The 16,500-nt window shown below is 40.9% G+C and overlaps 1 protein-coding gene across 2 annotated transcripts in view; it reads right to left on the bottom strand.

The window, feature by feature from the left end:
- XPO6 (exportin 6) overlaps positions 1-16,500 on the bottom strand; it is a 108,887-nt gene that overhangs the window by 49,675 nt on the left and 42,712 nt on the right. For both annotated transcript variants that reach the window (XM_082600494.1, XM_082600493.1), the window contains exons 5-7: positions 14,382-14,541; positions 12,116-12,193; positions 2,250-2,703 (exon numbers count right to left, since the gene is read on the bottom strand). In XM_082600494.1, the coding sequence (XP_082456620.1) occupies positions 2,250-2,703; positions 12,116-12,193; positions 14,382-14,541 (692 nt within the window). The remainder of the gene's footprint in view (positions 1-2,249; positions 2,704-12,115; positions 12,194-14,381; positions 14,542-16,500) is intronic.

Here is a 16,500-nt window from a genome sequence, read left to right as displayed (position 1 = left end):
GCTGTGTGTTTTTTTTTTTTTTTAAAGCAAAGATGTATGAGATAATAAAGGGGAAGAAGACTACTCCTCAGAAGAGCAAAACTGGCCCATAATAAAATGTCCCATATTGTTCCTGGGACCTAGCACCCTGAGGGTGGCCAATCTGTGTGGCCGCCACACACAGGTAAGCTTACTTGCAGCTTAAAAAAAAAATTAATTTGTTTGATAAGGATCATGGGGTCAAATACTTGAAAAACAATAAGGCACTAATCAACTGTTTTTAGAGACAGGAAAGTACAAAAAAACTTCTCTGAGGCCTTCAATCACTAATACTCAAGAGCAGGAACTCCTCATTCCTCGCTCAGCCTATTACACATTTTTATGTGGTTATTCAAAGACACCAACCAGTTTGCTGCTCTTCAGGAAGATGCACTCAATTCCCTACCACCCATTAAAGAATAAGGAGAAGTCATGGGTCAAATACCACACAATCTCAATTTTATTTGAATCTCCAACCCAATTTTTTTAAAGAATACAAGCAAGACTGTTCAGTAGCTAAAACTCCGATTTTATTTCACCTCATTTTCTTTCCCTTGCCCACCTTCTGGTACAGGTGCTAATGAGCAGTAGAAAGTTAGAAAAAAAGGCAGTAGAGGAGGAGAGGAAGAAACCTGGTTAAGCAGCTCCTAAACAACTGAGAATGGACTTAGCTGTTTAGAATTAGTGGTAAGGGACCCAAGAGCCAGGAAGCAAGCACACAGTGTTGTTCATGTCACCTTTCTGCTCCCAGGCACCTCTCAGCTTTCACAGGGCAATAGGAAGCATAGGATTAAAATATAAAACCAAGAGCACAAAAGTTACACGTAACAAAATCAGAACACAGATCATCCGTGATGACATTTTTATACACCCAAATGTAAGCCGTAACAAACATTACAGCGCAAGTAAAAGTCGGAACAACTGATACCTGATGTTGGTACAAGCAGTTGGGTTACTGTTGTGATGTTTTTAAACATATGAAAATACAGCCTTTCTGAACCAAAGCTAGAAAGGATATAAACATATAAGCTGTGTGTCTGAATGTTGATGCTTTTGAATTCAAACAGGAAGCTATTACCAAATAATGAAAACTAAAACCAACATATTACCATATCAGACTATGAGTTCTTTTGTGATTATACAAAGAAAATTTCACACAAAGCTTGTTTACAATGACGCAAACCAAAATAATCTCATGTATCATCTTTTTCAACTTTAGAAAAACGTATTACAATTGCTAAATTTAGAAAGCGCTAAAACTGTCTTAACTTTAGGCACTTGACTTTATATCCCACTGCTTACTCTAAAGAAAAACAAATGGCTTAACTCTGTATAGCTTAACAACAAAAACAAGCCAAGGAAAATTGATGAAAATACTAACAACTTTTGCTGCCAGGCAATCTAGAAATATTTACTAATTTAATACAATTTATCTGTTTGAAAGTCTCTGAACAGTCAACATAATGTTCTTAATATAAGCTTCCAATTTTCCCTTTTGTTTTTACACAGCAGTAGCATCATATTAATGAAAGCTGTAAGACACATAAATGACATCATCTGTAAGGGAAATAAATGAGACCATGCCTCAGCATACTGTGGAACCATCTGCTAAGAGTCCTTAATAAAGAGAGGCTAAGTGATTTTAGGCTCCATTCAGGAGGACAGTAACCAAGAAACTCAGGTGTGTGCCCCATTAACAACTCTCCTTTCTTTTGATGAAAACTTGCCATCGGTGTAAAACTCACAATAGTGACAACATTCCTATACACTGCACGATGTTCACTTGAGAAAAGTCAAATAGTAAGAACCAACAAGCAACACCAAGCAAGGAAGGGCAAGTGTAACTCCTGTACCTCCACGGGCCTCCTCTCCTGTGCTTGGCTACGCATGAGCAGCGGTCCCAGCTCCTGCACCACCTCAGACCTGCAGACAAAGAGTGAGGAGAGGGCGGACAAGGGTGGAAGGGAGGACAGGAGATGGACGGGCAAAGAAGACAACCAACCTACACAATTCACACAATTCACAACTTTTCCAACTCAACTCGTTTCCCTTAACCACCCTAGCCCTTCCAGCTAAGCTTGGACTTACTGATACACACCTACCTCTCCGTTCCTCACCAGGAGCCCCAGATTCTGAAACCAAAGAGGATTACAGACACTATGCAGCGCAACGTGATAAACAGTCAAGGCCCATTCTCAGGGCACAACCGATGCCACACCTGTTTTCATTACCTCTCATCGAGTTCTTCTAGCCTGCTCTTCACCGTGTGGGCATTGTTATCCTTGGTGATTTTCTGCAGGAGGTAGAAAGTCTGCTGGAACATACGCAGTAAGTACTCCTCGAACTCCATAGGCACACAGTTCTTGGACATGAGTTCATTGATGCAGGACATGGCCAGGACCCCAAGCCGGCCGCGCTCCTGACCCAACACACAGTTCTGGCTGCTGCCGTTAACTGATGCCATCTTTCTGGCCCGGATGTCACAGCCAAAGCGTGCAAAGTGGAAGATGGTGGTAAGGAGGGACGGGGTGATGCTGGCAGACAGAGGAATCCAACTGAAGAGATGGGCCAGGCACTCCAAGGCCAGGGAACAGATATACTCACTCTCCACATCAAGGATGGGGATTGGCTGATTCAACAGTTTGGCTGAACTAGGACTCTGCAACAGGTTACTCAGTAAGTCACCTGAAACACAAAAGGCTTTTAAGATAAACACTATCAAATCCCTTATAAACCAATTTAAGTAATACTCCTTAAAAAAAACAAAAACAAAAAACCAAGCATTAGCATAAAGCAGAAGTTCTCAAAGTTTGGTCCAGGGACCCCGGAGAGCCCCCAGAACCCTTTTTGGGGTTCACAAATTCAAAACATTTTTAAAAGAATGTTATTTTCCTTTTTCACTTTTATTATCTCACAAGTGTACAACGGAGCTTTCCAGAGGTTACATGCCAAGTTACAAGCAACAGAGAAAAAGCAAATGCTATCTATTATTAAGCTACATATTAAAGAGATTTACAAAAATGTAATGCTGCTCTTCTCAGTAAATGTTTTTGTTTGCTTTGGAAAAGTTATTTTTCATTAAGATATATTATTTGTTAATATGCACTGAGTTCATCACAGTTACTTTTAAAAGAATTAATAAATATTTCCAAATTTTCTCAGTTTGAATATCAATAGATAAAACCCACAAAGCTCTTTGAGGACCTCAATAATTCTTTTTTTTTTTTGCGATACGCGGGCCTCTCACTGTTGTGGCCTCTCCCGTTGCGGAGCACAGGCTCCAGACGCGCAGGCTCAGCGGCCATGGCTCACGGGCCCAGCCACTCCGCGGCATGTGGGATCCTCCCGGACCAGGGCACGAACCCGTGTCCCCTGCATCGGCAGGTGGACTCCCAACCACTGCGCCACCAGGGAAGCCCCCTCAATAATTCTTAAGAGTAAAGGTGTCCAGGGAATTCCCTGGTGGCACGGTGGTTAAGAATCCACCTGCCAATGGAGGAGACACGGGTTCAAGCCCTGGTCCAGGAAGATCCCACATGCCGCAGAGCAACTAAGCCCGGGTGCCACAACTACTGAGCCTGTGCTCTAGAGTCAGCGAGGCACAACTACTGATCCTGCGTGCCACAACTACCAAAGCCCGGGCGCCTAGAGCCCGTGCTCTGCAACAAGAGAAGCCACCGCAATGAGAAGCCCGTGCACCACAACGAAGAGGAGCCCCCGCTCACCACAACTAGAGAGAAAGCCTGTGTGCAGCAACAAAGACCCAACGCAGCCAAAAAATAATAATAATAATTAATTAAAAAAAAAAGAGTAAAGGGGTTCAGGGTGGGCAAAACAAGTGAAGGTGGTAAAAAGGTACAAACTTCCAGCTGTAAGACAAATAAGTCCTGGGGATGTAATGTACAATATGGTGACTATAGTTTACAATACTGTATTGTAGATTTGAAAGTTGCTAATAGTGTAAAATAAATTCTCACAAGCAAAAAATTTGTAACTATGTGTGGTAACGGATCTACATTTACTGTGGTGGTCATTTTGCAAATATACATAAATCACTATTTTGTACACCTGAAACTAACACTAACAGTGTTATATGTCAATTATACCTCAAATGAAAAAAAAAAAAGAGTAAACAGGTCCAAAGACCAAAAATTTGAAACTACTGGGCTAGTCAAGGTGAGGTCTGTGGACCTGCATCATCAACATAACCTGAAAGTTTGTCGGAAATACAAATGATCAGGCAACACCCACACCCACTGAAGTAGAACCTGGGGGGCCAGGGCAGGAAGCTGTTCTTGTACCAGCTCTCCAGGTGATTCTTATGCTTGCTTAATTTTTGAGAAGCACTGAACACTAAAGGAAATCACACAAAATGAAATTGGGGGTGGGGGTGGCTATAAAATTATTTTAGAGAAGACAAAAGAAGAAAAACATTCATAACTATATCAAGAAGAAGCCTTTCCTGAATTAAAGGTGTGACTATACAAAATGAAAGGGCTTATTCTGCCCCAAGAAAAAAAATAAGGAGTAATCAATACAAAAACTTCAGGAATAAGGGAATGTAGGCAGAAAAAGCACATATACAAAGGAGAAAACCCCGAATTCAGACTTCACAGTAACAGTCAAAGCCAAAAAACAGTGGTGCAGTGTCTACAAGTTCTGGGGCAAAGAATGACTTAACCCAAAGGTCCCCTTTGAGTATAAAAGAAGGTGACATTTTTTTCAAACATGCAAAAATTCAAATAATATATTGCCCACAAATTCTTAGGGAGGATACTGAACAATGAAATCATGCAAATAAAGAGATAAATAAAAAAGAATTACAGAATGGTGAAGCTGTGGCAAAGGGACTAATGCAAGCACTGAATTAAATACAGAATCAAGACCAAACAAATGGAGGAATTATAGAAGGGTGTGCTAACTAACTTTCTCACCTTTCACAAGCACGAAGTCTCAAAATATACGGTCTAGGGCTTCCCTGGTGGCGCAGTGGTTGAGAATCTGCCTGCTAATGCAGGGGACACGGGTTCGAGCCCTGGTCTGGGAAGATCCCACATGCCGCGGAGCAACTACGCCCGTGAGCCACAACTACTGAGCCTGCGCGTCTGGAGCCTGTGCTCCGCAACAAGAGAGGCCGCGATAGTGAGAGGCCCGCGCACCGCGATGAAGAGCGGCCCCCACTTGCCACAACTAGAGAAAGCCCTCACACAGAAACGAAGACCCAACACAGCAAAAATTAATTAATTAATTAATTAACTCCTACCCCCAACATCTTCTAAAAAATATATATATATATATGGTCTAAAATTAAAATATGTAGTAAGAAATTGGTTTTCATAATCTTTTTTTCTTATTCTTGGAGATATCTTTTACAAACTAATATCCCTTGTGGAAAAAGCATCTCAAGGTCAGCAATTCCTTCCATTTAATACTTCCTGTTAAATTCAAGTAAAACTAAAACTGAATAGTCTTTAGCAAAAATATATGATACCAAAAAAATATATATGATACGATGCCATTTGGTCCTTTTATTCAGTTTAATCTATCTTTAACTGCATTTATGTAGAGAGAGAGGTCTGGAATGATGTTATTTCTGTATGGTGGAATACTGAGTAAATTTTTACATTTTGTTTTTTACCTTATAGCAGCAGTTCTCAAATGTTTTAGTCTTAAAACCCCTTTACACTCTTAAAAATCACTGAGGACAGACAGCACAAAGCTTCTTTCTGTAGGTTATTTCTATTGATATTTGTCATATTAGAAATTATAACTAATAATTTTTCAATTATTTAATTCATTTAATAATGATAAGCCCATTACATGTTAGCATAAATAACATTTTTAAATGAAAAAATTGTATTTTGCCCTCCAAAAAATTAGTGACAAGAATAGCACTGTTTTTACATTTTTGGAAATCTCTTTATTGTGTGGCTTGAAAGAAGACAGCTAGATTTTCTCATCTAGTTCTGTACCCAATCTGTTGTACGATGCTGTTTTACTGAAGAGAACCCAACTTCACATAGATATACAACTGAAAGAGAAGGAAGTGGCCTTTTCAGATAACGGCAGCTATTCTAATACTAAAATCTGATGAGTACTAATTTCTTAAAGTTTAATTGCAATGTGGAATCTGAATGAGCTTTTTTTACTCGGTATACTCATGAGAGTGAGAATAAAAATGACAAACAACGTCTTAGTATTTTTATGACCACATCGTTGACCTTTGGGACCCTGAAAGGGTTTGGGGTATTTTTTATGACCACATCGTTGACCTTTGGGACCCTGAAAGGGTTTGGTCCCCAGACCTGTTGAGAACTGCTGCCTTATACTAATGTTGGATTAATATGAACAGAGTAGTTAACGTTTCTCAGCCTCAATCTCCTCAGCCATTAAAATGAGGATTTTGTGATTTATTAATAAGAGTTTAATTTCCATTGTTAAAACTAGATTAAAAAGCTGTCCTCTGGCATCTATCTTGAAAGGTGTTTGCTGGTTTCTGTTCTGAAAGAGCTGCATTTGATACCAGATGAGACTCATCATGATCTCAGCTACTCAAGCTGGTAATCAGAAGACCTGGTTTCAAAGAATAATGCAAGAAGGATGTTCAAGCAGATTCTGCAAACGTTTCAGTTTGTTTATTACTGGATTAATAATTTTGATTTTTGGAATTGCTGTGGTGGCTTTCCACTTGAGTCATACAACTTTCTCTCTATCAATGGTTGTTTCTGGTATTGCTTTTTTCATCGTTCATGGACTGACGGCCATTTATGAAAGATGCCAGTTAGAGGAAATCACCACTACCCAACTATTAGAATTATCAGGGCATTTATCAACCAGGATCAAATTGAGGCTTTAGCAATGGAGGAACCAACAGACACCACCTCAGTATGATCTTATACTAAACCCGGACACTGTTGAGCCCTTGGGCCTTTTTAAAGTCTCTTGAACATTCTTAAATAGAAATAAATTCTGGCTTTAAAAACAAAAACAAAACAAAAAAGTTGGCCCTATTCTTCAGCTCAGAAGAATTTTTCCAGAATGGGATTCTAAGGTGGGGTGTGGGGAGAGCAACACATCAATGATAACACTGATGTTAAGAACAGCTACTAGGACTTCCCTGGTGGTGCAGTGGTTAAGAATCCGCCTGCCAATGCAGGGGACAGGGGTTCGAGCCCTGGTCCGGTAAGATCCCACATGCCGCAGAGCAACTAAGCCTGTGCGCCACAACGACTCAGCCTGTGCTCTACCTGAGAGCCACAACTACTGAAGCCCGGGCGCCTAGAGCCCATGCTCCGCAACAAGAGAAGCCACTGCAATGAGAAGCCCGCACACCGCAACAAAGAGTAGCCCCTGCTTGCCACAACTAGAGAAAGCCCGCGCGCAGCAACCAAGACCCAACACAGCCATAAATAAATAAATAATACCTTTTTTTTAAAAAAAAGAACAGCTACCATTTCATACGCTATTCTTATTTGCTTGGTGCTGCACCAAGCACTTTACATATTCTCATTTAATGCTCCCAGCTCTAAAGTAGGTATTATGATTATCTGCACTTACAGACAGTTAGAATAACTCAAACACAGATAGATGAGGCATTTCCCCCATGTTCCTCAGCTAGTCAGAGGCAGAGCTGAAACTAAAACCTATTAGGTCTAGCCCCAAAGCCTATGCTCCTTCCCAGAAGCCAGGTCAGGAAAGATTATGCAGCCAAGAAAAATGATCAGTCAGAAAGCTAATATTCAAAAATAGAAAAATATGTAAGATCCAAAGTCACATGTAAAATAGCATGTGTACACCATGACAGAAACTATACAAAGATATAAGCACAAGGACAAAGACTGAACGGGAGTATGCAAAGGTAAAACCTGTTTATGTGGATAGGATGATCTCTATTTTTTCCCCTCAAAACAAGTATCTTTTAATGTTGTTTCTCAATAAAAATTATTTTACTCAACTTTAAATGTTTCAAGGAATTTTAGTAAATCACAGAAGAATTTTTCCAAAATTATATATTCTTTTTTCTTCTTTTTTTTTTTTGTGGTACATGGGCCTCTCACTGTTGTGGCCTCTCCCGTTGCGGAGCACAGGCTCCGGACGCGCAGGCTCAGCGGCCATGGTTCACGGGCACAGCCGCTCCGTGGCACGTGGGATCTTCCCAGACCAGGGCACAAACCCGTGTCCCCTGCATTGGCAGGCAGACTCTCAACCACCGCACCACCAGGGAAGCCCCCAAATTATATTTTAATCCAAGTGAAGGAATCGCCACAGAACAGAGACCCTGCTTCATGCTGCAGCATTTCCAAAGCTATGCTGAGAGAGCTTTAACAAGCTCTTGATTATAAAGAGGGCTTGTAAGAGGGCTCCTCGATTTTAAAAAACCCATGACCAACATCATCTTCCCTGAATTGGGCCAGGCCCTGGCGGCAACAGACACCCACGCCGCAAGTAGTACGTAGGCTACTCTGGGGCATTTACTAACTTGGAAGTAACCCAGACATGGTTGGAACACTTGTAATGGGCTTTCATACAAAGATCCCCTCAGCTTTTTTCTTTTCTTACTTATTGAAATTCCACATGTTTTCTATTCAGTTCTACATTTACTAAGAGCTTCTCAACCTCAGCACTATTCACATTTGGGGTTGGATAGTTCTTTATTGTTCTGTGCACTGAAGGATATTTAGCAGCATCCCTGGCCTCCACTCACCAGATGCCAGTAGTACTCTTTCTTCATTTATGTTAACCAAAAAATGTCTCCACATTGCCAAATATCCCCTGCAGGGCTAAATCACCCCAACGAAGAACCTCCGACCTAACTGTAGCCTCAGTCCAGTAAAATGGGGAGAAACTCTTTTTAAGGAACCCATGGGAGGAGGAAACAAGATCACAAGAGCTGTGATCCCAAGTCCCATTTTTCTACAGATGAAAAGATCTGCAAGTACACGAACATGTGCATCTTGTAAAGAGTTTGGGAAAAAACCGGAAGGTGTAAACTGGTCGCAATCGATTAGGGCTAAGACATCTTCACCCTAAAAAACTTTCCATCGCCCGTATATATACGCATCTATATTTAAAACTAAATACCATGTGTGCAAGAACGATATGGCCCCTTAATTTTTATTACAGAACAACCAAAGCTAGCTCAGAACTACAGTCTTTATGTAATTTCGTTTTGTTCACTTTTTTTCCCATCTTCCAAGCAAAAAGAAGCAAGGACAAGAGGAGAGTAACTAAGGAAGAGGGCTGAGGCTGCACGAGCACAGAAGGAAGCCGCACCACGGCATACAGACGGTACATCCACACCTCCCCTCACTCACTCCTCAGAGCAGAGTTGCTCTTCTACAGAGAGGACATCCAAGGTCAGAGAAGGTAAACCAAGTAAGCAGCGAGCCAGGACTCAACCAGGGGAAGGAGGAGGCGGGCAGACATGGTGAGAGTGACCGAGACAGCAAACTTAGAAGAAAGACAGTGCACCTCGACTGGGAATGATGGGTTCACGTCACTGCCCCACCCCTCACTGGTGATGTGACCTCTGACAAGTTACCCGCCATGAACCCCAGCTTCCTTTTTGTAAATAAGAGAGAAAACCATCATCAATTTCACAGGATTCTGGTCTAGTGAGGTGAGTTTAGGAGATGAGGCAATAATTTGGGGAACTATTCTGAGAAATAAACTACACACACCCATCAAAATTTTTTCTATAACCAGACTGTTAGAGCAGTTGTTGGAGGGAATAGTCCCTGGGGTTTTATTCTTTGAAAGTCATCAGACAGAAAATGACATTACAAGAAAACATATGACAAAAGAGACCAAAAGCCCACGGGGCCAAGTCTGATGGGCAGCTGGGCAGGCCAGTGAGAGTCTGGCAGGGACTGCTGATGGGGTATGTTTAGGAATTATCTGAGTTTATTCACTGGGCCCCATGGTTCCTCAGAATTTCCTCCATAAAACTGAACTCACAGTCAAGAGAGCTAAAGAATTTTCTAGACATTTTACCACTTAACTTGGTGTCTTAAGGGCACAAAGGCAGTTGAGCAAAAGCACCAAAATAAACGTTGATTAAATCATTAGCATTGCCCATATAGTGAAGCAAGATCTGATGACTTTACTCACAACTCTCATAAAGAGAGCTAACAAGTGAACATGCAATTTTTTTTAAAAGAGGAAGTGTACCAACTTAAAAGCTTATTTAAGTCCCTAGTCCACACCCCCACCAGTCTCAATTTATTTTGCTTTTTCTCAAACACTAAAATTCAAGACTTCAAAAATTTTAATAGTGTCTAAAAGGCAACTCTCAAAAAGCATTCATCATATTTTTCGGTTTTGTTTATATGGAATGTCAACTGAGTTCTTATTTTATTTCCCCTAACCTCATAAACAAAACCTAGGCAACACATGAAAGAGTCAAGCATTTATTTTTGATTTGTATTATCTAATATTCTCCAACCTGGCCTCCAGGATATAAGTCTATCCAAGTATCAACTGAGTTAGCTCAGAACATGTACCTGAAAGAAGCCAACTAAAACTCACAGCTTTTGGTACTGGAAAGCAATATCAGAAAAACAAGTTTTACTGAAGTAAACTGCTGCTGCTCACTTAACCTGGATACTAAGATAGTATTCAACTATCAAAAGAACCAATTTTTGCAAACTACTATTGAAATGAGATGATAATTTTTTTTTTTTTTTTTTTTTGACCACACCACACGGCTTGTGGGATTCTAGTTCCCCCACCAGGGATTGAACCTGGGCCCTCAGCAGTGAGAGCACGGAGTCCTAACCATTGGACCACCAGGGAATTCCTGAGATGACAAATTTTAAGATCAGCCAAACTGCAAGAGATTCCAAGGTGTATACTCAAAAATCAAATCTCTGCATCTTTGCAATTTTTTCTTTAATCATTCAAATATTGCAAAATATAAATCTGCTAAGTCACCTCAAATATCCACTTTGAAAATGAAGGTTTCCCACCAAATACAAATAAAGTTCAATTTCCTGTAGGCTTTTAATATACTCTAGAACTCTGTAACAGTTTTTAACCTAAGAAGTATGACAAATGACTCTCTAACAGTTTTTAATCCAAGTATGATAAATAGAATTGAAATAACTTAGTAAACTGCAAGCAGTCCTCAAAACTTCATGATGTATTTTCAATTCTACAGTAACTCTGCAAGAATTTCAACTTCCACATATTAACAACAGGCTACATGAAACAGCTAGGGCTTAGAGATGTCTGATTTCAACAGCCTATTTCCTTGAGGTAAAGGAGAAAGATGAGGAAATATTTCTCATTAGCCACATCAACCTTTACAGTAGAGGAAGTAGTATGTGTCATTTCACAGGATGTACTCTACTTGAAAAGCATTTGTGACCATTTAATGTAAACAGAAGCCATTTAGAAACTAAAAGTTCCTGCTCAGACACAATTTCCTCTTTCCATCCATCCTTGAAAGTAGCCATTTTTAGGTGAACTGCACTCTGGCTTTTGAAACAGATATTAATATAACTATGGACAATAACTAGCCACCAGTAAACTATTTAATGGCCACTGTAAATATGCCCACACTTTATCAAATAAATCCAAACTTTTGTAAAGTCAATGCTGATTACTGCACACTGGTTCCCAATGTGTCCAGGCCAAGATGACTTTTCCCTGAGCCCATGAGGAAGTAAGCACTCCACATGCCCACGTCCCCTCCTTCAGGCTGCCACCCACCTCCTATGACCTGACCCCTGCATGACTGCAAAGCAGACCCATCACGCCCACAGGCTCATACCAACCTCAGCATGAGCAATACAGCCATAAAATATGAGAAAAAGGGAAAAATAAGCCAGGAGGGACAGCAGTCATAAGCTGAAGGTGCCACCTTCCTGATGGGCAAGGAAGAAACAAGCTATGTTGTTCAAAATATTATATTAGAAAGTACAAGTACTTACAAAGAACTAAGAAAGTCAGCTACTCAGAAGACAAGGGCAGAGAGGCCAAAAATAGATTAAGGAAGAATGTGCATCTGTGTCTGGCATAGATAAGCAATTGCTACCCTGCTGAGACCCCCAACTGAACTTAAAAAGAGGAACACAATGTGTGGTGCAGACCATACCACTTTCTCCTGAGGTCGGGGATGGTGGTGGGGTGGCAGCAGTCACGCTGTGTTTGTCCCAGACAGTCTCCAAGATACCTACCAAGAAAGGAGAAACTGAGTTTAAGAGCGAAATGAAACCTAACATATAAAGATCAGATTTAGAAGAACAATGTACGGATATATTTGATCAAGAATCAGTATTTAAACATCTGTCTCTATGTCTAACTGCTTTTTCTGGACAACACCACTTGGATATTCCACACTCAATTTATCTTCCTCCACAAACCTGCCACTAATATTCTCATGCTCCTCACCAGTACCATCCGCACAATCTCGGCATCTGGCCTCTGCTCTCCCCGTCTGGCCTCACCCCCACCCCACACACAGGCTTCATCACACTGCACTATTTACTAGCTGTTCCTTTCTCATGTGTTCTCCTTCTTAACCTCTGAACTGCTCGCCCCCTTCCAATCCAACTTGACCTTTCACCAGACTAACTAACTGCTACCTGTCTCTGAGAATTCCACTTAGCTGTCACCTCCTCCAGGAAGTCTTCCCTGCTCAGTTTTGCCTGCACATAAAACATACCATAACTCTTAACACATTGTCTTTCTCCCCTACTAGAGTATACATTACTAGAGGGCAGGGACAATGTTTTATTCCTCTTTGTATCTCCTTACAGAACCTGGCATATAAGATGATCATAAAAGCTTTTAAAAATATTTTGTTCTCCAAATATTTAATATTATAACATGGAAAACACTGAAAATATCATGTTAAGTAAAAGAAGCTAGACACAAAAGGTCACATATTCTATGATTCTATTTTTATGAAAAGTCCAAATAGGAAAAACCAGAGACAGATAATACACTAATGGTTGCCAGAGGTTGGGGTGATGAAAATGTTCTGGAATTAGACAATGTGATAGTAGCACAACCTTGTGACTATATTAAAAACCACTGAGCTGTTACACTTTAAAATGGTAGATTTTATGATATGTGAATTATATCTCAATTCAAAACATTTTAGTGTCCGCAAAAGTAGGACACAGAGATATCAGACATGGTCCCTAACTCCAGAAATTTAACATCTAGCTGTGGATGTCAATAAATATGCTTTGAATGAATAAATGCTCTGAGGTCTGGGTTTCCCCTAGGGATTTGGGGAAGGATGGGGAGGGGGGTAAATGACAAGTTTACTTTTCTTTTTTTTTCTTTTTTTTTTGCGGTACGCGGGCCTCTCACTGTTGTGGCCTCTCCCCTTGCGGAGCACAGGCTCCGGACGCACAGGCTCAGCGGCCATGGCTCACGGGCCTAGCCGCTCCGCGGCATGTGGGATCTTCCCGGATCGGGGCACGAACCCGTGTCCCCTGCATCGGCAGGCGGACTCTCAACCACTGCGCCACCAGGGAAGCCCCCAAGTTTACTTTTAATCAAAACACTCTTATAACCAATTTTAAGTGCCCACCTCATGATGACCGCTTTTGTAACACATGCAAAAAAAAAAAAAAAAAAAAAAAGTCCCTAGATATCCAAGAAGCAGCCTGAGTAGAAGAGCTGGAGACAGAAACCCTTCTTGCCAACATTCCCTCCAGCGCGCGGCTCAGCCTCGGGGCCCGATGCCGCCCCTGCACCTCAGAACCAGCAGCTCCACCGGCAGCACAGCGGGCACGGCCCTCGCCCTGTCGCCCTGGAGACACAGGGGCTCCGTTCTCTTCCTACCCTCCTGTCTCACTCTGCAGTTTGCTTTCTGTTTATTCTTACTCTTCACTCATAGTCACGAGGCTCTAACGCAACAGACCAGATGACGAAGCAAACACTACATACAACTACAACCTGGAGCACAGGGTGCTGACTCCACACCTGGTCTCACTTCCCTACTCAGAATTCGAAATGTTCACATCTTCCTCCTCCTCCTCCAGCTTCTCCTGATTTAAATTCAAATCATCTTAAATAAAGTGCCTGCCACCCACCTTACTTAGAATGCAGTAATCAGCATTTCAGTCCATTCCCATGACCCGGTCTATACCACATTAATCACGGCTATAGTGAGGACCAAATAATCAAAGACTTTGAAAGGAAAATAAATTACAAACATTTTTTGAGATCCTACCGTGTGCTTAATACTGGGCTAGGTATTGGGAATATGGCACCACATTCTTTCTGTTTTTACGTTCGGTCTCAGTAACAGCTAAGGCAACTGCTCAAAAATTTTGAGTGCCAGGGCCTGCACTCCGGGCATCTGCAGGCAGGCCTCTGCCTTCTGGTGCCACCCAGCTGCTCACCTGTCAGTAGCCCAAGCACTGTCTGCACCTGTTCCAGCAGCAGCTTTCGCAACTCCTCCTTCCGAGCCACGCTGAGGTCCTCACGGGGACAAGCCAGCTCTTCTGAAGTTGTCTTCAACATGATCAGCCCAAGGGGAGTTGTCACAGGGGACTGGATCAACTGCCAGGAAAAAGTAAGTTTCTGAGCAGAGTGCCTGGCTAATTAAGGTACAAAGAAGACTGACGAATGGTGAACCTATGAAGTACAGTCGTCCCTCGGTATCCGTGGGGGGTGGGGGGGGGTGTTCCCAGGACCCCCGTGGATACCAAAATCCAAGGATGCTCAAGTCTCTTATATTCAATGGTGTAGTGCGGTCAGCCCTCATACAGGAGGGTTCAAATCCTGTGGATACGGAATGTCAACTGTACCTCTGTGTGTTTAATCCTACATGAACAGGCTACATAAATCAAACCTTTAGAAAAATGACTGAGTACACTTATATACCTTTTTAACCAATCAAAATATATTCTCATCTTAAAGACAAAATTCTAAATAACACCATGAACTTAAAAACAACAAGAAAACAATGCTCTTTTACACCTAACTTGACAATTTTTATACATGTCCATACTCCCAACAGAGCCTTAGTTACTCTGCCCAGGTTACTATATTAGTGATTAAGGTATGTGTAAACCAATTTGTGATATCTTTCCAACATTCAGGTGTTAAATCAAGTTTACAGTTCCAAGCTTTGAATGCTTCATAAAAGTTCAAGATTAAACATGTGGCAGAGCACAAACACATACACGTCATTAAACTATGATACTGATACGGTTAGGACTTTGCAAATACCTATGTAGCAAATTAAGGTACTTTTTCTATCACCTGCAATATCCACTATGCCATAGGAAAGTTTCCTTAAACAAGAGACAAAAAGGGTACACTTTCAATAGCATAACACTACTTATACCTTTCTTATCAATTTCACAATATTCAAAGCATTTATTTTTTAGTTTCCAGAAATGGTAAAAGTAATCAAGGTACCATTAAAATCCTATTGGGTTATATGCTACAATCTATGAAAGAGCAAACAAATTAAAAACTTGATCATTTTCTTTAATCATAGTTAACTTTAAATGTAGTTCATTCCCTGATAAAAATAAGTTTTTTATTTACTCAATCTATAAAATATAAGCCTTAGGGAAGAGGAGGTCACCAGGAACTACACCCAGATAGAAAGGATATTCTCCACTTCAAAAAACACAGGGCACTTTCCTGTCCCTTGAAAACAACTCTTCCCATTGCAGACCAAGGAAAAGCACATCCCCGAAGAGCAAAACTCAGTATTGGGAACTTAAAGAGAAATTCAACTGCCCTCAGCAGCAAGGAATAGTGTGTTGAAAATGCTCTCTATTAAATCAGCTAACACTTCAAGTACATCCTCCACAAGTTTTCCCTTCATTTGCTACAAGTTCGGGCTATTTCTAACACCGACTTAAAATTCAGATAATGCAGTAGGGGAGAAACAGGAAATCCCTCCTCTAACAATTTTTCTTTACATGATAAAGTGAATAGAACTTTATAAGCATCCCTTTTCATTCAGACACCTTTGGATTATCAATCTGTATTTTAAAAGATTTCCATTACTTCTCCCCTTTCATTTCCTTCTTTCTCTTCCACCCCTTTTGTCTCTATTTTCCCCCAAGACCTCACTCTTACTCTCTCAGCTGGGAATGACTCATTACCAAATATTCCACTGGGCAATACTTTCCTGTACATATGAAATGCTTCTGTGCTCTCCAGAAATAAAATACCCCTACAGTATGGAAAACGTATCTTAAAGGTCCTCCTTTCTCTCATCATTTGGGAGAAAGAAGAGTCAGGCAAGGAGCTGGCTGAAAATGAAAGTTATTCTTTACTTGAAAGAACAGCCTGATAAAATGTGTAATTTTCCTTCTCACTAGCTTTGTTTCCAGAAAGCTTTTTATTAAAAGTGTTTCCTTTCACCATCTTCACATACATAATTAAAGCTCATGACATAGGTAATCTCTGCAATTTATTTTAATAGAGAATAAGCACCTTCAGGTTGCAAATCAAGTTCAGGTCCTTAGTGTTAGCTTCAGAAATTTTTATCATACC

The sequence above is a fragment of the Mesoplodon mirus genome (assembly GCF_964341445.2).
Source record: "Mesoplodon mirus genome assembly, chromosome: 15".
NCBI classification, from domain to species: Eukaryota; Metazoa; Chordata; class Mammalia; order Artiodactyla; family Ziphiidae; genus Mesoplodon; species Mesoplodon mirus.
The sequence above is the reverse complement of the archived record's forward strand: the minus strand, read 5'-3'. Positions and strand labels throughout refer to the sequence as shown.